Source organism: Xenopus tropicalis, chromosome 6 (assembly GCF_000004195.4).
Source record: "Xenopus tropicalis strain Nigerian chromosome 6, UCB_Xtro_10.0, whole genome shotgun sequence".
NCBI classification, from domain to species: domain Eukaryota; kingdom Metazoa; phylum Chordata; class Amphibia; order Anura; family Pipidae; genus Xenopus; species Xenopus tropicalis.
In genome coordinates this window covers 138,073,927-138,097,959 of record NC_030682.2, presented here as the reverse complement: position 1 = coordinate 138,097,959, position 24,033 = coordinate 138,073,927, and the positions used below count along the sequence as shown (strand labels likewise).

The following is a 24,033-nucleotide window of genomic DNA, read 5'->3' as shown; positions in this document are numbered from 1 at the left end:
CTACAGTAGCCTGAAGATAAATTTCCCCCCAAAAAATGAACATTTTTTTTTTCTGGTTGGAAGCGAACAGAGACTCTGCTCACTAACTGGCTACAGTCAACTGAAAATTCAATCGGCCAAAATCACCAGCAGGCACGGCTATTGTTTCAAGTTTGTTATATTAGCACTGAAAGCTGGAAAGAAATCATTGTAAATTGCAAAAGTGTTTAGAAAAGGACTCATTTGTTATAAGGGTTTACATTTCCGTTAAGATCTTGTATTCTAACAATCTTACTTATAACAATAATACTTTTATAATTAAGTATTTTATATAATACAGTTGTTAAATAAGGCAATCGGACAACATAAAAATAAACACTTTTTGAAATAAGCTATTTCACACCACTACTGGATACTATTTTTCTGGTGTAAATCCTTTTACACGTCACAATAAATAAGCTGAGAGCTGGGTATACTTGCTGTGCCAGTTTACATCAATGGGAAGTGGCGTAGGTGGCTGTAGGTGTTTCTTGCCCAGTGAAAATATGCTGCCAGAAACCTTCCTGCATTCTTCCAACTCTGTATCAGCTTGTACAGTAAAGGCCATACGTGCACAGTGGTACAATAAGTTCCAAGCACAATATCCTCACATCCTACATACATTATACAGAGGGTACTGACTGCTGCAATATGATGTAATATGTTTAGCCACTAGAGCTCTCATTACTTTAGACCTGTGTAGGAGTTACAGTAGTTAAAAAGAATCATTTAATAAAGGTTGTTGCTAGATCCTGAGAGTTCAACTCCTTAATGTGGTAACCCATGTTAACATGGTGGCAGCAGGGAACAGAACCTTGGAGTGAATAGCTGACTGGAATCACTTGGAGTGAAAGTGGAATTAAAGCAGCACCCTGCAGCTGTGACTGGAGGAACAATCACTGCTAATATTCATACAATATGGCGAGTGGACTGAACCCCCTAAGAGACTAAATGTAACTTTTCCCAACCTGTCGCAAGCTTGGAAACACTGGAAAGAGGAGTGTGACCTATATGTGGATTTCACAGTAGCACCCATTGACGAGAACCACAAAATAAAACTTTCATTATTTTGATCCTGATTTAGAAAACTCACTGAAATTGACGTGGCAATTACCCAGTCGCCATGTCATAGCCCTGCCCAGTGATGACACTGCCCGTCTCTTCCCCGTTCCTGTGACAGCACTGTAAAAATGCTGGCAGAGGTGCAACCCTAGCAGACATATAATATGGGTATTTGATAAGTACTGCGATCCAAAAAAGGTTGAAACTGTGGAAAAATATACATTATTTTCAAAGAATCAGAAGCCTGGGGAAAATATTGACACATACAGTATGTCAAAGAACTGAAAATACTAGCAGCCACTTGTGAATTTGGGGATATATGAGGCTCTCTCATAATAGAATAGAATTCTCAGAGTAGAATGTGGAATTAGAGACTCACACCTGAGAGAGAGACTGCTTAGGGAAGAAGACCTGGGAAATGTCTCCAGATCTGCAGAGCCTCTGAGCTGATAGTCTGAAAATGATTGAGGGATTATCTGATAGTATGGTAATGACTAAAGGTCCCCATATAGAGCAGATCTGCTTGCTTGGCGATGTCGCCAAGCGAGCGGATCTTCACCCGATATCCCCACCTACAGGTGGGCGATATTGGGGAGTGTTAAGTAAAAAAAAAAATAATATGACAGTTTGGCCCTGGGGCCAAACGATCAGATTATGTGGGTGGCAATGGGGCAGTCGGTTCGGGGACTGCAACAACGAGCCGATGCAGTCCTCGATCCGACTGAATTTTCTAACCTGGCCGATCGATATCTGCCCAATTTTAGCCCAGATATCGGTCGGGCAGGCCCCTCGTTTCTGCCCCTACACGGGGCGATAAGCTGCCGAATCGGTCCAAGGGACCCATATCGGCAGCTACTATCGGCCTGTGTATGGGGACCTTAAGGGAAATACTGTGTAAATGCTGTGGTAAAAGACATGAAAGAGACAAAGAGAAATGTCCTGCTTATGGTCAGACCTGCAGGCTTTGTGGCAAAAGATATCATTTCTCAGCCACAGATCAGTAAACACAGTGACACAGAAGTCAGACAGAGCAGAGGACATAAATTGGCTGCAACTAGAATCGGCAGCAGAGCGTGTAAATGTGGTAAAACTACCAATACATATTGACTCAAAGCAACTTTTTGCCACCTTTCTTCTAGATAAAAAGCCTATTAAGTTTCAGCAGGAGAGTGGGGCAGGCTGTAATGTTATTCCCTTCCATCTGCTTAACAAAGAGGTTGAACTACAGCACACTGACCATGTACTTATGATGGACAATAAAAGTATTCTGAAACCTATGGGTAAATGCAGACTAAAACTTTGCTACCCATGCAATAAAAACAGTTACAGGCTGGAGTTTACAGTTGTAAAAAACAGTGATCATATTCCGCTGTTCAGGCTATGGACTTAAAGTGATACTGACACGAAAAAAACAACTTTTTAAAATATGAATGTACATAAAAAGTTCCCTATAGGTCATGTTGACCATTCTTTGCTGATAGAGCTGCTTGTGTAAGTAATTGTTACTTGAAGTTCCTAAACCTGACTGTTTTGCCAACCTGACTGTCCCTTCCCAACCTGTCAGTTATAGCTTCTAATGGTAACGGCCTCCTGTGGCACAAATATGGCCGCCCCCTCATAGAGGAACATGGGGGATCAGATAGGTCAAAGCAATGGGACAAATACTTTTATGGCAAAATAATAAATAGCATGCAAAGACATTGCTATGATAGATGTAAAAAAAGGTTTCATTTCTGGTGTCAGTATTTTTTTAATAAAAGTGCAGTTTTGCAATATAATGGCTTTACAGGGCTCTGCAAGTCTCCAGGAAAGCTAGACTGTGATTTGGATTTACAGATAATAAAAGCACACTATGCAGGGTAATAGGTTTTACTTGCAGTGATCATAATGTTATACTATGGCAAGTCATTTTTGTGCACCATTACCTGTACCAAGGCAAGTACTGAAAGGCACCTTACCTTTAAAGTTCCCTGTTAGCTCCATTCTCCTTGTCTCTGATAAAAAAAAATCTCTGATCACTCCTGTGATGATGTCTCTTGCGCTCCACTGATTGTTTTGCTCCATAAGCTATGGAGAGCAAGAGACACCTTCACAGGACTGCAGTGATCAGGATAACTACTCAAACCCAGGGCAGAAGCAAGAAAGAAGCCTGACTTTAACCTTAAGCAAATGTATAAACCAAACAGGTAGGGACATCCTGGCAATAACCTGGGACAATGTAACAATGTCACAACAAAGTAATACAATAAAATATTGCACAGTACGACTGGTAGTGAGTATTATTGTTTCACTACTCCCACAACACAGTGAAACAAGAGATAAAAATAATATAAAGAACAACACAGAACTAAAAACACAATAAAATGACTCAAATTACTAAAACTACTAAGCTATACCATGACTAATGCAGCGTTGAGCCCGTTGTACCCCTTTACCCTCCCCCTGTGCCCACAATAAAGCACGGACAACTTAATTGGGGAGAGAAGGCCGCAGTTGTTTATTGCAAATTAACATAATCAGCAATTATATAGATATAAACAACCATAACTTTTATTAACCATTTTTAAATCCAAACATTAAATAACAGTCAAATAACTTATATCCTCCAAAGAGGTCTGACCCTGAGCCCAGGCCCGGAGCCTGTGTCCTGTCTACTATCGAAGTCCCATTCTGGATTATCCATCTCCCTGGGGACCCCAGGCCTACCCAGTTACCCACTCACCTTCCAACTGTACCTTTTTAATTTCCTCTGGGGCTCAAAGTCAACCCCACAGATCACATCCAGGGTGTTCCTCCTTTTCTCTTGCTGAACTATCAACTAAGATCCGGTGGGGGGGAGGGAAAGGGCTGTCCTCCTAGCTTAGTCATGCCCTTCTTCCCTTCCGTTTTACTCGGGTCATTGGGTTCCCAGAAGTAAAACAAACTTTATTTCACATTAAAATTAGTAGTCATAATAGTTTACATTCTAAACTCTGTAGAATGGGGCATTATCTGTTGTCTGCTAATTAACCTGTGCCTTTTCTCCTTTGAATGGCTGCCCCATGGCGACACAGCAGCTTATTTATATAAACTATAGTAGGGTTTCTGTAGCAAACACCCCAGCTGTACCAGTGCAGGAATGGCTGCCCCCGGGGCTACACAGCGGGGTATTTATATAAACTATAGTAGGGTTTCTGTAGCAAACACCCCAGCTGTACCAGTGCAGGAATGGCTGCCCCCGGGGCACCACAGCGGGGTATTTATATAAACTATAGTAGGGTTTCTGTAGCAAACACCCCAGCTGTACCAGTGCAGGAATGGCTGCCCCCGGGGCTACACAGCAGGGTATTTATATAAACTATAGTAGGGTTTCTGTAGCAAACACCCCAGCTGTACCAGTGCAGGAATGGCTGCCCCCGGGGCACCACAGCAGGGTATTTATATAAACTATAGTAGGGTTTCTGTAGCAAACACCCCAGCTGTATCAGTGCAGGAATGGCTGCCCCCAGGGCACCACAGCGGGGTATTTATATAAACTATAGTAGGGTTTCTGTAGCAAACACCCCAGCTGTACCAGTGCAGGAATGGCTGCCCCCGGGGCACCACAGCGGGGTATTTATATAAACTATAGTAGGGTTTCTGTAGCAAACACCCCAGCTGTACCAGTGCAGGAATGGCTGCCCCCGGGGCTACACAGCAGGGTATTTATATAAACTATAGTAGGGTTTCTGTAGCAAACACCCCAGCTGTACCAGTGCAGGAATGGCTGCCCCCGGGGCTACACAGCGGGGTATTTATATAAACTATAGTAGGGTTTCTGTAGCAAACACCCCAGTTGTACCAGTGCAGGAATGGCTGCCCCCGGGGCTACACAGCGGGGTATTTATATAAACTATAGTAGGGTTTCTGTAGCAAACACCCCAGCTGTACCAGTGCAGGAATGGCTGCCCCCGGGGCACCACAGCAGGGTATTTATATAAACTATAGTAGGGTTTCTGTAGCAAACACCCCAGCTGTATCAGTGCAGGAATGGCTGCCCCCAGGGCTACACAGCAGGGTATTTATATAAACTATAGTAGGGTTTCTGTAGCAAACACACCAGCTGTACCAGTGCAGGAATGGCTGCCCCCGGGGCTACACAGCGGGGTATTTATATAAACTATAGTAGGGTTTCTGTAGCAAACACCCCAGCTGTACCAGTGCAGGAATGGCTGCCCCCGGGGCTACACAGCGGGGTATTTATATAAACTATAGTAGGGTTTCTGTAGCAAACACACCACCTTTTATGGCCCAAATCATAAAGATATAAATTGAAGAGGAAATAGGGGTAGCCATCATTGTTACTTGGACACTGCTGTCATTAGCTCATGGGACAATTTTATTCAGGTTAGCCTGAGTGAAATAACTGATAATACAATTAGCATTGAGAAGAGTCAAAAAATACAATATGACACAATGCTAAAGCAAAGCAGTTAGTACTATGGTGCAATATTCTGTGATCTTGGACTTTTCTGCTTTTTATTTCTCCGTTTATCAGTCTGGGCTTGTCGGTCTTCTTCAAGAAGCACCAAGGTCTCTTCAGAAGTTTGGGCAGCTTCAAGCTCTCCCAAAGCAGTCTGATCTATGGAAAAGAAATAAAAATGTCGGTCTAAAGCTACAGTGCATGTGTCCAATGATTCAGTTCCACTTACTGTAAGGAGGTAAAACAAAGAATTATTTTATTAATGTAAATAGCAGTGTGCAGGACCAGCCAGCAGTAGGTGCGAAGTCCACCCGCAGAGCCTATATAAGGCAGTGCATTAGCTGTGCCCTTCCTGGTTTGGCCTGATAAGATCTTTAGACAGACGTCACTGAGTTAAAACAGGTGGGCAGCCTGTACCTTACTAGGGTAAACAGAGAGGTAGAAGGTAAAACTAGCTTGTTCTAGGAATGAGAGCTAGACAGGTTTACTAGCAATGACAGCTCAGGTCCCCTGGAGGAGTCAGTATTTAGGGTAGAGTTGTAGGATTAGGATTGTGACAAAGCTGTAGAGAGACAGGTCGATGAAGCTTGGGCACTGTAAGGAGAGAGGGGTCCTGGAGGCATCAGAGAGGCATGGTGTGTGGGTCTTGGGCACTGTAAGAGGAGAGGGGCCCTGGAGGCATCAGAGAGGCATGGTGTGTGAGTCTTGGGCACTGTAAGAGGAGAGGGGCCCTGGAGGCATCAGAGAGGCATGGTGTGTGAGTCTTGGGCACTGTAAGAGGAGAGGGGTCGTGGAGGCATCAGAGAGGCATGGTGTGTGAGGCTTGGGCACTGTAAGAGGAGAGGGGCCATGGAGGCATCAGAGAGGCATGGTGTGTGAGGCTTGGGCACTGTAAGAGGAGAGGGGTCCTGGAGGCATCAAAGAGGCATGGTGTGTGAGTCTTGGGCACTGTAAGGGGAGAGGGGGCGTGGAGGCATCAGAGAGGCATGGTGTGTGAGTCTTGGGCACTGTAAGGGGAGAGGGGTCGTGGAGGCATCAGAGAGGCATGGTGTGTGAGTCTTGGGCACTGTAAGGAGAGAGGGGTCCTGGAGGCATCAGAGAGTCAGTTCTGGTTCAACACACATTATGTGGTCATGGCTACTCTGCTCAACAATGGCCAACACTGGTCCCGGGAAGAAATGGTAATAGTACAAGGTACCAACTTTACACGTGTGCTTGATAAATGTAGAAGTCCCATACAGCTGCTAAATCCTTAATGGGAGAGAACTGCACAACTGTTAATTATTTTGCTGCTGGATTTGAATACAGGTTCGCAGGTTTAATGCAGCAGATGGGATAATAAGCCCATTCCCCATGGAATTTATAATAATCTATTCTCTTTAAAGGAAAAGTAAAGGTAAATATAAAGTGCTGCCTGTAACAGTGGCCACTATATCTTATTGTCAGTACAATTTAGCACTCATACCCTTTAATATATTAACCAATCACATTCACTTGCTTCATGTGTGGTTACATCATGCCTCTTTCCCAACATTCTGTGCCCTCTTGATGTATCTCTCTTTAGCTTTAATGCATGGGCAACATTTGTTCTCAGTTCAGCCTGCTGTGTGTGCATGGTGAGCTGTAATTTTTATAAACCGCCAATAAAACTGTATGGTCAGAGGGCAGGAAGCTTCCCACACAGTATTCAAAATGGCGACCATGATTAATTAGGCAAGAGGAACAAGCAAGTCTTGGGGCAGCTTAGAGAACAACTTCCTATTGTCTCTTACTTTATTATGGTAGATTCTGCTTGTAGCTTGTTCATTATTGTCTGTGAGGCAAGATTCTATGTGGGAAGCTTCATGCCCTCTGACTGTCCAGTTTTATTGGCTGTTTATAAAAGTTACAGCCCAAATGGAACCACTGAATTCTTTCTATTTCTGCTCCACTATGTGCAAAAGCAAACTAGCTCCTTCTATTAAGAACATTAGTCATATACTTATGCTCACAGATCCAGCTTGCAGTTGTCTGAGTATCGGGCCTCATCACCTCAAGATTTAGAACAATGACTGGATTTTCATTCCTCTGTAGGATACTGAATTAGAAAGCAGAGATATGAATCCATTTTGGCTTCATTTAGCCAAATGGAAGGGGAGCTAAGAGTGGGAGACTTCAATATTATACTTTTTGAAACACATTAAAATGTCTTGTGCTAGTTTTTATGCTCACTTTAAAGGTGGCCACACACGTGGCGATTTTAGATCTTTTGTGCGACCGTCGGTCGCACAAAAGATCGTACAATGTGCCACTAACCGTTCAGGGCTGAAACGGCAGATAAGGAGGTAGAAACAATAGGAATTCTACCTCCTTCTGCCGATTCAGCCCCGAAGACAGATTTTGCTCAGGTGCCTTCTATGGCGCCCAATCAAAATCTTTAAACTGGCCCGATCGCGAGTTGACCGATATCAGCAGCCTCCTGCGATATTGGTTGACTCACCGACTTGCCATACACGCACCGAATATCGTACCAATCGAGGTTTCGTACGATATTATCGGTGCGTGTATGGCCAGCTTAAGGCTCTTAAGTGGTAAGCAGAGCTAAGAGCCCTTATATACTATTATATGAGCTGCTATAACAAACCCATAGCTGCATTCTACCAGCACTAGATTTATACCAGCTACATGTAGATTGGTTGCAGCTGATTATTGCTCTGATGCAATGTCCCCACTATATATTTAGTTATAGAAGTGCCCAATGGGAATCTCTTACCTTTCTGCAAGTCACTCCTTCCAGGATCCTCATTAATAATGCCAACATCCCGTTTCCAGTGGGACCAGTTCACCTCATCAATTCTTAAATAAGGAAAACAAGATATAAGACAAGGAGTAACTGATCTTGTTTTCAAACAACTGAGAGAATGAGAATCTGTATAACTTGCTTGTTACATAGTCGGTAACGATAGCAACAATGGGCTAGCACTCTCAAAAACTCCAATGTACAGGCCAAGTATAAAAAAGTAAAAAAATGTCAGGGGTCCTCTGAAAAGTTGCCCCAACTTGCATGGAATTAACAAAGTAAGTGGCATGTAGAGGCCCCAAAATAAAAATTATATGCCAATTTAGCAGTGGGGGTTCCAATTTGAGCTTTAAAAACTTGAATATTTAAAATTTATAAAAGGGGACCTGTCACCCTAAGAAATAATTCCAAATTCTTTTCTATCAGGTTAGCCAAGCATAATGCACTTACACTGAATAAATGATTTAAATCTTGTTTCCTTCAGTCTTGGAATTACACAACTAAAGCAGCAGGTGGGTGCCATTTTGTTAGTAAGGAAAGCTTTGCATCATGCCAAAATCTTGTGTATGTGCCAAAATGGTGGGCCTGATACCCATGCACTGGCTACACAATAAGACAGTAAGGAGGGAGGGGGAAAGTGAGGAGTGCAGAAACACCTACGAAGTCCTGATCGTAAAGTGAAAGTAATTCAGCTGGGATTTTAAATGCCTTTATATTGGGTATGGATGTGTTAATAAAAAAAGGAATTTGGATTTTAATGTTTAATTTAAACAGGACTTTTATTATACAGATGTTTATGTCTGGGTGAGGGGTCCCCTAAGTGCAAAAAACCAAAAGCCTCAAAAATGGACACATATTTTAATAGTTTGCCATACCCCCCAACTGTCCCGCTTTTCGCGGGACAGTCCCGGTTTTTACAGCGCATCCCGCTGTCCCGGATTGTTCAATGAATGTCCCGCATTACGGAAATGCAGAACATTCAAACTATCAAGGCCAGCAGGATGCGCTGGCTGCAGCCGAGCACTCCGGCTCCGTCTAGTCCTGTGGCTCCTCTGCTTCTTATTCTGCTCCTCGTACGGAGGCGACAGGCCCTTTTATAAGGTTGCACTCGTGCGTACGTGTGACGTCACGCGTATGCACGGGGCGCAACCTTATAAAAGGGCCTGTCGCCGCCGTAGAAAGGAGCAGGAGCCACAAGAAGCAGCGTCTATGGGGGGCACTGTGTATGGGGGGCATTTACTATTGGAGGTACTCTCTATGGCGGCAATTGGGGGCTACTGTGTATGGGGGGAATTTTCTATTGGAGGTACTCTCTATGGGGGCAATTGGGGGCTACTGTGTATGGGGGGCTACTGTGTATGGGGGGCTACTGTGTATGGGGGCACTGTGTAAGGAGGGCTACTGTGTATGGGGGGCACTGTGTATGGGTGCACTGTGTATGGGGGGTTCTGTGTATGGGGGAAATTGGGGACACTTTCTATGGGGGCATTGTGTATGGAGGGTACTTTCTATGGGGGCACTGTGTATGGGGGCTACTGTCTAAGGGGAAATTGAGGGCACGGTCTATGGGGTCAATTGGGGGCACTGTCTATGGGGGTACTGTCTATGGGGGCAAATGGGGCACTGTGTATGGGGGGCACTGTCTATGGGAGTGCTGTCTATTGGGCCATTGGGGGCACTATTTTAACTATTTTAAAAATAAATTTAAAAAATGGGGTGTGGTAATTAGGGCGTGGCCACAAAGTGGGCGTGGTCAATATATATATTTTTTTTGTCCCTCTCTTTTAATTTTTCAAATGTTGGGAGGTATGAGTTTGCTATTATAAAGGCAAAACTTATATGTATATTAGAAACATAAAAAGGCAATAAAATACAAAGAACCATGAATAACCTGTAAAATATATTCTTATAACCGATTCAGGGAGGCCCATTTATCAATATTCTCATTTTCATGACTCAGACTCACTTTCTCTAAAACCACGAATGCCAAGATTTTTTAAAGGCCTTTTAAGGAAAGCATGAATGGAAAAAAACATGGGCAAAATGCAAAAACTGCCACTTTTTGGAATTGTTGCACAAGGGGAAAGCATACAAAACTTGAAAACCTCTAATACCAAAGAAAGATCTTCCAGCTGAAAAAATGACAGTTGCAATCGACTTCTACACGACCTTGACAGATTTTAGTTGTCATATTTTTTCTTTCAGATTTGTCACAGTTATGTCACATAATAAATGGCAAAAAAATTTAATTTTTCCCCCCCCAAAAAATTCATGCAGCTTAGTTCCCATTAAGTACAAGGCACTGTTTTATTATTACAGAGAATGGAATCATTTAACCATGAAATAAACCCAATAGGGCTGTTCTGCCCCCAATAAGGGGTAATTATATCTTAGTTGGGACCAAGTACAGGTACTGTTTTATTATTACAGAGAAAAGGGAATCATTTAACCATTAAATAAACCCAATAGGGCTGTTCTGCCCCCAATAAGGGGTAATTATATCTTAGTTGGGATCAAGTACATGTACTGTTTTATTATTACAGAGAAAAGGGAATCATTTAACCATTAAATAAACCCAATAGGGCTGTTCTGCCCCAATAAGGGGTAATTATATCTTAGTTGGGATCAAGTACAGGTATTGTTTTATTATTACAGAGAAAAGGGAATCATTTAACCATGAAATAAACCCAATAGGGCTGTTCTGCCCCAATAAGGGGTAATTATATCTTAGTTGGGATCAAGTACAGGTACTGTTTTATTATTACAGAGAAAAGGGAATCATTTAACCATGAAATAAACCCAATAGGGCTGTTCTGCCCCCAATAAGGGGTAATTATATCTTAGTTGGGATCAAGTACAGGTACTGTTTTATTATTACAGAGAAAAGGGAATCATTTAACCATGAAATAAACCCAATAGGGCTGTTCTGCCCCAATAAGGGGTAATTATATCTTAGTTGGGATCAAGTACAGGTATTGTTTTATTATTACAGAGAAAAGGGAATCATTTAACCATTAAATAAACCCAATAGGGCTGTTCTGCCCCCAATAAGGGGTAATTATATCTTAGTTGGGATCAAGTACATGTACTGTTTTATTATTACAGAGAAAAGGGAATCATTTAACCATTAAATAAACCCAATAGGGCTGTTCTGCCCCAATAAGGGGTAATTATATCTTAGTTGGGATCAAGTACAGGTATTGTTTTATTATTACAGAGAAAAGGGAATCATTTAACCATGAAATAAACCCAATAGGGCTGTTCTGCCCCAATAAGGGGTAATTATATCTTAGTTGGGATCAAGTACAGGTACTGTTTTATTATTACAGAGAAAAGGGAATCATTTAACCATGAAATAAACCCAATAGGGCTGTTCTGCCCCCAATAAGGGGTAATTATATCTTAGTTGGGATCAAGTACAGGTATTGTTTTATTATTACAGAGAAAAGGGAATCATTTAACCATGAAATAAACCCAATAGGGCTGTTCTGCCCCAATAAGGGGTAATTATATCTTAGTTGGGATCAAGTACAGGTATTGTTTTATTATTACAGAGAAAAGGGAATCATTTAACCATTAAATAAACCCAATAGGGCTGTTCTGCCCCCAATAAGGGGTAATTATATCTTAGTTGGGATCAAGTACAGGTACTGTTTTATTATTACAGAGAAAAGGGAATCATTTAACCATTAAATAAACCCAATAGGATTGTTCTGCCCCCAATAAGGGGTAATTATATCTTAGTTGGGATCAAGTACAGGTACTGTTTTATTATTACAGAGAAAAGGGAATCATTTAACCATGAAATAAACCCAATAGGGCTGTTCTGCCCCAATAAGGGGTAATTATATCTTAGTTGGGATCAAGTACAGGTACTGTTTTATTATTACAGAGAAAAAGGAATCATTTAATCAATAAATAAACCCAATAGGATTGTTCTGCCCCCAATAAGGGGTAATTATATATATATATATATATATATATATATATATATATATATATATATTATTACAGAGAAAAAGGAAATCATTTTTAAAAGTTTGAATTATTTAATTAAAATGGGACTATGGGAGGTGACCTTCCGGATAACGGGTTTCCGGATAAAAATATTCCATACCTGTATTATTAAAAAAAAAAGTCACCTTGAAGATCCATGACCTGTATAAAATCACTTGACCTGTATTTTAAAGATGTCATTAAAGGAGCATACGTTTGCCAGGTACAGTTTGTGGGCATTACCTAAAACACCAGCGTTCATCTGGATCCCCATTCAGTTTCTTTCCAACAGGTACCATTTCTCCAGAGGATTTCTTCATGAAGGCTGGAAGATGCTTCTCTGCATTTAGGATTGTGATAGCCCACTGGCATAACAAATAAAGATTAGGATACTGAAGAGAAATGTGTTGAGATTCACATTGTTGTGTTGTAGTGTAGAGTTAAACGGTGTTTATGTCAAATTAACTGATATGGTCCCTGTGTGTTTATAAAGTTCACAAATGAAGTATGGAAGGCTTGATCTTATTTCCAACCCTTAACTTTAGTGTAGTGTATAACAACCACACTGAACTAGTTCAGTTCCCTCAGGACTGCCCAGGCCTACTCTGTACCTCTTCTTTCCCTGACACCAACACTGCCAGACTGGCCCACCTTCTGTTTCCTTTTATTATTACACACTCTCCCAGTGGCTAGCTTTATAAGTTGTTGCCACCTACTGGCTGGTTCTGCCCATTGCTACTTATATGTGTACTAAGCCTTTAATTTTACCCCCTTACATGTGGGTGAAAGATATATAGGGAGTCATAAGGTTAATATGCCCCTATGGCTTTAAACCCTACCATTTTCTTCTTTCTGCTGTTACTGGGCAAAGACCCATGTATCTAGTTTACAATTTGCATTCTATGCCTTATTGGTTCATAGGTTGATCACTCCTTTTGCACTAATATAGTGTTTAGCAAAGGGATGGATCACCCTCTTTGGCTGCATCTGTTGACTCAGGTGGAAGTTCCACTGAGCCTGGGATCAACAGAGCCCCAGTAAAGCCAATCTACCTTAGAGAAACACCTTACTCTAGAGAAAGTTGGGGAACAGCGACCCTGTGAACGAGAAATAGCTAGATAGCAAGCATCCTAAGAGCACTTTCTAGGAAAATGAGGTAGAAAGGCATAGGTAGAAAGAGCAGTTTCTGGCTCCAACCACGAGAGGTTAGCTGGGAAGTACCCTTCCGTACATTGTTGCCTTAGCATAGGGCCACAGTTAAGATGTAGGATTCAGGCTCGTTTTAATCCCTGATCCATAGTCGGCTGTTTGGGATCCTTAACAGCTAAGGTCTACAACCTGAGGACCTGAGGTATTTGTCTAGACTGCCCTCCATAGTGGTGCCATTCTGTCAGGTGTCTTTTCCCTGCCCAGACTCAGAGGGTGGGATAAACCGGTGGGCATCCTCTCTTTCTATCCTCAGAGTGTTAAACTGCTATCTCCTCTGTGTGAGTATTATCTACAACCCCGTGTACTAATTGTCTTGGACAATAAACAAGTTAAGCTCTGGTTTACCACAAAGAACCTTCTGGTGTCCATTCTTTATATTATGTGAGTTTTAGTTGCACTACACCCCTAAGGATATTTCCACATAGCGAAAGCCCATCTGATATGTAGATTCCTATGTACCCCATGCTCTAAAGCCAATCTAGCTGGCGTTGCCTGTTTTACAGCCAAATAGGGGTTACAGATATATATCAGTCTATTTACCTGCAGTTGCCAGATCTGCTTGCTTTCCTTGGACACCTCCCCAACGGTCTCTCCCATTAAAGCGATTAACATGTTAAGGAGGAGAATAAAGGTGATGATGAGGTATGTCACCAACAGAATGATGAAGACTGCAGGGTACTTGGCATGGCTGAACATCTCCAGGTCTCCCATCCCAATGGTCAGTGTAAAGAGGTCTAACAGTAACTTGCCGAATGTGGTGCTGTGTCGACAGAAAGGATTTTCTGGGACAGTACAGTTTTCTTGTCCATTATTGCATATTCCCTCGTTGGTGCATGGATTCAGCAAGGATAGCAAAGCTGAGGGGAAAAAAGATTGCAGTGTCTTTACAGCATACCTGGCTCATTTCACATTTTACTGTAGTCAGCTCTAAGCTGGACCAACCATTTTTTTGTTGTGACCCCTTATTCCCAAAGTCTGTCCATATGTTGTTAAATAGGCTCCAAATGTATGTTTTTAAACAGGCCGCCTACAAGTAGTTTTCAAATGTATGACTTGGTAAAATCCCCAGTGCATGATCATTACCTATTTATGTATGCAAAGAACATCAAGTCTGTATTTCGTTCAGAATCCATCAAATCATTGCTTTCTGCAGTATCTGCATTCTAGTGAATACTTGTTTGGTCAGCAACGTAATAGGGCAATTTTTGTTTTTTGTTTACCGATGATGCAGTTTTTTTGATTCATATAAGCCAAAGCTGCTGTTGCTATTTGGTCTGTAACCCTTTCTTGGTACATTCACCTAATATTGGCTTTATTTCACAGGAGATATGTGTTCTCAGAGTAATATTGATACTGGGAACTGGGAACAGCGCAGTGGCTCCACCTAGTGGACACTGAGGAACACACCTCTAGGGGATTTCCACTAGGAATTAATCACACACGGTTTGCAGCAGTATTAAACTTTATATAACTTTTGAAACAGAAAGTAGAACAGCTTAGGGAGGACTGATAATCCTGTCCTGAGGAACTTGTGTGGGCTATCCACGGCTGGCACAGTCTCTGTACTTGCCCAGCCCCAACTTGGATCCGGATAGACCCCCAACCCTGTTATCAGTTCAGTCCCCTCCCCAAGAGCTCTTAAATCCCCCCAGGTAGCGCTACCTGCCCCAGAGTATCTTCCCCGTTGAAAAGGGTGGCTGCTCCCATGTAGCAGGTAACCGGGCAATACCTGTTCACTCAGGGGACACACACAGAGAGTTCCACAGAGGACTTTATACTCCCTGGTAGTCCAGCAGACTTTTATGCTTTCTAGTCTGAACTCACACAGTTTGTGCTGACTGCTCACTCTGGGTCTCCCTCTGTACTGGCAAACAACAGCAGGCGCTCCCTTTATAAACTGCTGGGCCCGCCCCTAGATTTTTGGCTCCAAAACTTAGGCACACCTCTCCCAGACGTGCACTGGGGCAGCCAGCCAACCGGATTCCTCCCCAGGCTGTAGCTAGGCTGGGTGAGATCACAGACTGAGAAACAGGGGACAGGGTACTCTGATCCCCTTCAGGTCATATCCCAAAATTTAGCATCCGATGTATCCCTAACTTTCATAATTAATTTGTAATTAAAGGGAAACTATACTCTTGAACATTGCAGATCTCTATAAAAATATATTGCATAAAACAACCTATATGCTAGACACAGCTTCATCAAAATTAACCATTTTCATAGCATGTAGCTATTGGATAATCTTAAATAGAAAATATACAATTTTAATACTATGGGCCGCCCCCTAGTTCATAGATTCACTATGCTCACACACAAACCAAGGGCACACATACACGCTAAGGTACATTTTTTTTTTTTGCGCTATTGTGCGCTAGTGTTTATGTCAGGAGATTTGATAAATGCCTCCTTATGACGTAAGCCAAATCATCCAATTAGAAAGCCTAATTTTCATATCCGGTAATAAACAGAAAACAATATTGTACAATCTGTTGTTTGTATTCCATCACTTCAAAATTCTGAATTCTTCAACTATTAACAGCACTATGTTTTGTAACTTAACTTTTTTGTCTTGCTAAATAAAACTATAGGGCCAGCCTGGGGTACAGTTGCAATTTTACTTTACTGCGCACGTGCCCTGTCTAGGGGGTATTGGCAAATGATGGTGGAGTGGCGCAATGTGCAATTGTGAGTCCATAAGCAAGGAACAGGATAATGCTAAAATTCAGGATGCGACTAAACTGTCTTTAAAAGAATAAAACCGATGGTAGAATTTGTTTTGCTTGCTACAGGGCTTCATATACTGCTGCTTTGGTATTTACAGGGAATTGTATGGAACTGAAATTAACTTCACTACAGGAGTTTACTGAGTACCCCAAAACACCTTCTTGTAGGATTGTAGTAGGGTTGCCATCTGACTTGGTATTTTGTCTCTAATTGATAAAATTCCAGCAAAGGCCATTATCACAAATTTACTGGCAGAGTACTTTGTCCATTTATGGGCCAGCCCAGTCCTTGCAACATCATGACGCTACCCACACAATGGCACAACCACACCCCTGAACTTCACATCTCCCCCCCTAGCCCTAGTCGCTCAAGTCATTGGCCAGTAAAGCCTAGAAGAACAAGTGTCGACCCTACATAATAGTTACCTTATGGAGCTCAGGATTCTATGTTCTATCAGCTGCCAATTCAGTGGGACTTGGGGCATAAGGAACAGTTAAAAAATACTCCCTTTTCTTACTGAAGAAAACACTATATAATTATTACGGTTTAGGAATAATAAACATATTTCTGAATCTCACCACTGCTGGAAAATGCTTCCCCCTCTTCCAGACTGATTTTGCTTTAATGTTGCCTATCCCTATGTACAGAAATTCCACAGACCCACCGCACAGTGAACTCACTGCATACATTTATTAATGGGCTTCTGAAGAATTCATTTTTTTATAATGAAGCACAGGAGTAGGGATAAATTATTGGATGGGTATAATTAAGTCTTAATGTAGATGCTGGAAGGCCATTAAAAGGTTCTGCATAGTGCTAGTACAAGCATATTGTGTCATTACTACATTCATATAGAACGTGCAAACATATACGGAAGTGCTGTACATAAGGCTACCTAACAAATGACACAATAGGCTTACGGTATGTTGCACTATAAAATATTTAGGCCTTGAGAAGTCAAGCCCAATGCGAGGCCCTTGAAATCTTGCATGTTGGCCATAACCAACGCCACCTCAAACTGAACCTAACAAAAACTGAACTAATGATCTTTCCGCCTAAACCTGGTCCTACTCCCCCCTTTTCTATCTCTATTGAAGGCACCCACATCAACCCTGTCAGTTCCATGCGTTGCTTGGGGGTGATCTTTGACTCCAGTCTCTCCTTCTCTGACCATATACTAACACCACTGTCAAAACCTTTCACTTCTTCTTACGCAATATTGCCAAAATCCGTCCCTTTCTTTCTACTGTAACAGCTAGGCTGCTCATGCACGCGCTCATCCTATCCCGACTTGACTACTGTAACCTGCTGCTAACCAGCCTCCCTAACTCCCAACTTTCCCCTCTACAGTCTATATTAAACACTGCTGCCAGAATTCTCCTCCTCTCATCCAGGAGAGTTCAGGCCCTTCCCCTGCTAAAGTCCTTATCGTGGCTTCCTATTAAACAAAGAATAGTGTACAAACTCCTTCTCTTAACCTTCAAAGCCCTCCATTCCTCTGCCCCTCACTACATCTCTTTCCTTGTGTCTCCGTATGTTCCCGGCCGACTCCTTCGTTCCTTGCAGAGCAATCGTTTGGTTGCGCCCCCCACTACTACTGCTGTTTCCCGCCTTAAACCTTTCTACCTTGCTGCCCCTTATATTTGGAATGCCCTCCCCGATTTCCTCCGGAGAGAATCCTCCCCCAGTCTTTTTAAATCTAAACTTAAAGACTACCTTTTGGAGCACTCACCCAGCACCTGATCTGGGAACTGGCACTTATATTTGTAGTGTCACCCACTGTGACCTACAGCACTTATATTTGCCTATTTGTATCTGTTAGTTACCCTCCCATATAGATTGTAAGCTCTACGGGGCAGGGACCTCGTTCATCTTGTTTCTGACTATTATTGCAACTGTACCTTGTATTTATTTGTATTTATTGTTGTACTTTGTATTTATCCATTATCTTTAACCCCCTGTTTGTATTAATGTATTCTACTGTACAGCGCTGCGTACATAAGTAGCGCTTTATAAATAAAGATATACATACATACATACATATGCTAGATACCAGAGGATCAAGCAACAGTATGACTTGGCCTATTTATGACCAACTAAAACAAAGGAATAAAGAACAATTAAGAAATAAAATATAATTAAAAGGTTCTGAGATAGATATGACCTTCTGAAGCATAATGTTGTACATCCCAGTGAGCTTCAAGCCTCTTGTAAAGTATAAAGCATTTATCCAGCCCATAACCAAGGCAATCACCATAACGGCCAGGTAAGCTTCAATACCAGCAAGGTACAGAGCCATTGTGAGAAGGACCAGCACAGAGTAGATCAAGCTGGGGAGTAAAAAAAAAAAAAAAAAATACAGAGAAATAAAATGTATTTAGCAATATTGCCTCAATACCATCTAGCTGGGGACATAGCTATTGGGTCGAGTGAATATAATTTCATCAGGGAGGTCAGTTTAGCAAGATATCTGACTACTGAACAGAACCAACACATCCTTCTTATCATTAAATGTTCGGTACTTACTAAAGCAGCGGGAAACATCCAACAGTAAACCGAGACTTTAGCCTCTTTATTACGTCGATTATCTAGATAAATAATATCAGAAGACTTGAATGACATACAGATTTGCAGGTTCTGCATCATACACTGTACAGGAAATATTGAATTAATACATTTAAATACAAATAACATCAAAAAGATTTGTCCAACGGCTCATGTTATATTCCCATGTAATCATCAAGGATCTACTGGAGAGATAAACAGTGTAATGTCATTTTAACTTTTGTTTGAGATGTATAGCCCTATATGTTTCGGACCTCTAGGGTCCTTCCTCTGGTGCACCATAGGAAGGACCCTAGAGCTCCCAAACATGTAGTGCTATGCATCTCAAATAAAAGTTAAAACTATGTTACAGTGTCTGAACATGAACACCTTACCTTCCTCCTAAGACCTTGGGTACCTGGCTGGCTTGGCCTGGCTCTGGAACCAAGAGTCCTATATCTGAAAAGGGAGTACTGGATGGGCAGCCTGCCAGTGGGACACCATGGGGGGCCAAGGGAGGAACTTCAACCTATTATGTATTTGGGAGTAATGTGCCACAATCACAGTTTCCCCTTATATGTAACAATATAGGTAAGATGCACACTTTCTTCTCGTTAAAACACTTGAATATACTGTAAGTCACATGCATACAAGTGGAAGTGTGCAAAGTTAGCTGGTTGATTGGTACAGGTATAGGATCTATCATCCAGAATTCCACATTATTTTTATAATTTAGATACCGTTGCTTAAGTTTGCTAAAAATCATTGAAATATTAAATAAACCCAACTGGATTGTTTTGCCACCAACATGGATTCATGCAGCTTAGTTAGGATCAAGTACAAGGTTCTGTGAAACTCATTTTTAAAAAGTTATTTGCTTAAAGTGGACTGTATGGGTGATAGACTTTATCTAATTTGGAGCTTTCTGGATAATGGTTTTCTGGATAAGGGATCCCATACCTGCCACATACAGTCACTGCATCTATGGTTGTGAGTCAGCAAATAACCCAGTAGGCTCCACCGCTGATATCAATTTCCCTTGGGCCTGAAGATATCTGCAGTGAGAGACCATGGGTGCAGTGAAAGTATATAGGGTTTAGCTCATAACACGTATGGAGACAGTGTATGGCATTTTACTCTTCCATGAAAATGTTTGTGGTTGGGGCCTGTTATACAAAAACCTGCAAATTGTGTATTGATATAGTAGAAATATTCCTTTCTGGTTAGCCTTCCAGCTTCCATATATTATACTGCACCAATACACTGTCATTCATGAGTTATAAGGAAAAAGTATGTACCAGAGGCACATAATAACAGGCAATGCTGGGAGAAGGAGAGAAAATACAAAGTTTATTTAGTTTGGTGTAGGTAGAAATATATACCCATATTGGATGTTTGCAAAAATAAATTATTTTGTGGTAAGCTGAACTCTTTCTGTTTTATTCTATTCTAATCACTGCTTGGTTGTTAAGGCATACAAGACCCTAGCTACCAGGTAGATGCTGAAATTCCAAACTGGAGAGCTGCTAAACAAAAAGCTAAATAACTGAAATACCACACCAAATAAAAAATTAAAACAAATGGCAAATTTTCTCAGAATATCATTGTCTACGTCATATACTGTCTACTTACATTGCCAATAAAGAAGACTATCCCAGTCAGCAGAATAATGATCTCTCCTACAAGCCTCAAGCGATCCGTTGTTGTTCTGTAAGGGTAAGGGGGCTGTAAGAACAAAAAAGGGATGATTTACTATTTTATTTAGTAAATGGTAAAAATCCAGGGACATAAATCTGCTTTCATATGATACTTAAGACTATTCCTTCATGCTTCTCCGTAGATTAATGGCACACAAGCTGTTTTCACACCATGTAAAAAAAAAAACTCCAGGTGACAACACGCTTATATTTTTCTTTGCCCGAGTGAGTTCAACCAATTTAGAAGTTTTAGCATTTTTATTTACCCACATCAGTTTTTTCAATTTGGGAATTTTAGAGTTTTTTTCAATTCAGATAAACTCAAATGTAACCAAACTCGAATGTTTGCTTATCTATTAAAAAATGTGAACACATAAAACTCAATTGCATTAAACCATGTAAAAAACCCGAAAGCATTGAATTCACTAAATATCGAACATTCAAATAAATTAAATCAAATAATTCAAGTTTTTGCTCAAAAATTCTAATTGTGGAAAAAAAAAACAAATTTGAACATTGATAAATCAGTCCCTTATACTCACAGCTGCATAACTACCCTAAAAAGTTCCAAAACTTCTTGAATATCATCAAGTTTTGATGCGCTGCTGTCTATTAAATGCCAAGGTTTTTTTTGTACCAACTCCTTAATGAGAAATACAAGGTAGTATTTATGTTATAAAATGTAAATGTCACACTCCTATAAATCTTATATTATTATAGAAAAGGGTCACCTTCTTTAGAATGTTGATAATTTAATATTTTACCTCAGAGGTACCCACTTACAGATTAGGGATCCAGTGTCACTAGAGTAATTATTGTGCCTCATGTAGTATTTTGTTATATATGTGGGTAAATCCTTTTCAGATACTGTTCCTGCTTGTCCCTTAAGGGATTAGATTTAAGATGGCCATACACGTGGCGATCTGACGATGTTTCGTACGACCATCGGTTGCACGAAACATCGTCAGATCCGCCACACACCATTCAGGGCTGAATCGGCAGGTAAGGAGGTAGAAACAATAGGATTTCTACCTCCTTCTGCCGATTCAGCTCTGAAGGGAGAGTTTTGGTCAGGTGCCTTCTATGGCGCCCGATCAAAATTTTCAAACTGGTCCGATCGGCGAGTCGTCCGATATCAGCAGCTTCCTCGCCGACATACCATACACGCACCGAATATCGTACGAAACAAGGTTTCGTACGATATTATCGGTGCGTGTATGGCCACCTTAAAGCTTTGGGTGGTGTGGTTGGTCCTTTAGTGAAATAATGGCATAATACAGTTACTGATGTTTGTATATCTATGGTAAATTTGTATTGAATTGTGGCCTGCTATCATTGCAGTATTTACATACTTTTCATTATCCCTTTTTTATGTGTATTTCTGTTTTTTTATCAGCTAGGCAGCTATTTGCCTTCCTCTACTTCCAACTTCTTTGTCGAACAATGATCAACCACATTGTGAAGGAAACTTACCAGCTAAGTTCGTCTGATCTATGAAATATTGCTTTGGATGGTGAACATATATGTTAGCATAAAGCTCCATGTACTATAAAATTATTATTCTTTGGTTTTTCTGGCTGTTGTTGATGCATACTATTGCTTTACCAAAATAGATGTGGGATCCTATGGGAGCACATGTGATACCAGGGCATTCCAAAATTCTGCAATGGGACGCAAGTTATCTATTCAGTCTCTATTTCTTATTTAGTCCAATCCATTACCTGACGCATCAGATAGGCCATAGGTATTTTAGGGAATTATGCCATTGAACCAGTGGTGCCAAACCAAGATAGTTGCCATAGTGTAAACAACACACAGGGAGTGAAAAATAAATAAATAAAACAAAGCAGAGAATGAAGCCAGCACTTACCTTGCCCTTCATGGGTTGGTAATATGCAACTAATGTGAAGACGATCATCATACTGACGTAGGCAAGGAAACCAAGGAAGAAAGAAACAGCACCAAACTTCTTCCACTTGTCTTTTAATATTTCATTTATGGGCTCCACTGCCAGCATCTCATGGCGGTTCTGCAATGTGATCATAAACATGAGAGCGTTAGGACATTACCGTGAAGCAACCTGCCCTTGGGTTTTATTACTTTTTCCTTGAAGCGAGCTCCCATCACCAATTGTAATAAGAAAATTCCCAAAATTGGGTGGCATCAGACTTTGATGCGCTCTTGAAAACGCACACAATAGTACTGCTGTACAATTCAACCAAATCTTTTATGATTATTAACAACATAGGCAAATTCATATGCAGTGACTAAGCATTTATTTGTATTTGTATATTCTTTTACCCAACTTGTCAATTATACCTTAAGAAAATAAAGGATTACAGCAACAGATTACAGACCACAAATTATTTATAGAGTATGCTTAAAAGGCAAGGGCCCCACTGGTGACTAGGCCTTCTGACATAGTCCACTGTTAAGACTGGCGAGCAAAGGTGGCTAGGGCGATAATGTCCCAGCAAAGCACAATATGGCCTTCTATGGTGCTTTATATAGCCAGCACAGCCTATGGCCAGTAATGCAAATATGCCAAAAGCAAGAACAGAGTCTATACATGCTGAATGCAAAAGTGGGGTGCTCCAAATATTTATTCAAGGTGCAGTTACATTCACATGTAGCTCAAATATTTCAGGACTAGTTCAGTCCTTCTTCAAGTGAGTCCTGAAATGTTTGAGCCACATTTGAATGTAACTGCAGGTACAGACTCTGTTTTTGTTTGGTATGGTGTATTACACTATACCAGGGAGCCACCTGGATATGCCACATTTTTCTGTATACAAAGACCACAATGGAAATGCAGTTGCTGCTAGCAGCAATGGGTAAGACTCTTCCCAGCTGTTTTCAAGTACAGGTGCTATACCAAGCATTGTTCAGAAACTTTTTTTGCTTTCTCCCCAAAATGGCACAGTACATGGCGTAAGCTTCCCCTGGCCTATTTGCATGTGTTGTGCAGTCACTTGTTTCTTTTATACTGTGAATGGGACTCGTCATATATCCAGAGACCTGGCACCACTGTTTTCTGTGTTATATGAAAGGGAACAAAGGTCCGATCCAACAAAAACAGAGTGGTGGGGAATCTTTAAGGCATCTTTGCGTTCATACCAAATGCAATGTGTGTGTGCAGCATTTGGAAATGTTTCTGCCTACCACAGTATAGTATAGTACAAACTGACCATATTTTTAATGTTTGTTGGTTTGTACTTGGCAGTTAAACTCAGTTCTTAAAGGGCAATGCCTTCACTGCCACATAAATACTGATTCAAATTAATAAAAAGATACATGTGTTCTGACCTCAGCTGTACTCTTATAAACCAGGGTTTCCAGTACTGAATCCAACATAGACATGTCATAAAGTGAAGAATACACAGGGCCATATTTCCAACCCTGGAACTTCCGTGAGAGGTGACAAGCTTCTTCATCTTTTATTTCACGTTGGATGATGTGCTGGAATATCTAAGAAATAGAGACAACAGCAATTATTTTCCTGCAGAGAGATACGTTTCTGAAAAAAACGACTACAAAGGATATTAGAAAGGCAAAGTGAAGTC

The 24,033-nt window shown here is 41.2% G+C and overlaps 1 protein-coding gene across 1 annotated transcript in view; it reads right to left on the bottom strand.

The window, feature by feature from the left end:
* Positions 1-5,416: 5,416 nt before the first annotated feature.
* Positions 5,417-24,033, bottom strand: part of trpv4l.3 (transient receptor potential cation channel, subfamily V, member 4 like, gene 3) — a 32,585-nt gene continuing 13,968 nt past the window's right edge. The window contains exons 8-16 of the mRNA XM_031904605.1: positions 23,777-23,938; positions 22,341-22,499; positions 20,406-20,498; positions 18,756-18,817; positions 18,320-18,559; positions 14,046-14,400; positions 12,540-12,661; positions 8,274-8,356; positions 5,417-5,680 (exon numbers count right to left, since the gene is read on the bottom strand). Coding sequence (XP_031760465.1) covers positions 5,538-5,680; positions 8,274-8,356; positions 12,540-12,661; positions 14,046-14,400; positions 18,320-18,559; positions 18,756-18,817; positions 20,406-20,498; positions 22,341-22,499; positions 23,777-23,938 — 1,419 coding nt within the window. The 3' untranslated portion in view covers positions 5,417-5,537. The remainder of the gene's footprint in view (positions 5,681-8,273; positions 8,357-12,539; positions 12,662-14,045; positions 14,401-18,319; positions 18,560-18,755; positions 18,818-20,405; positions 20,499-22,340; positions 22,500-23,776; positions 23,939-24,033) is intronic.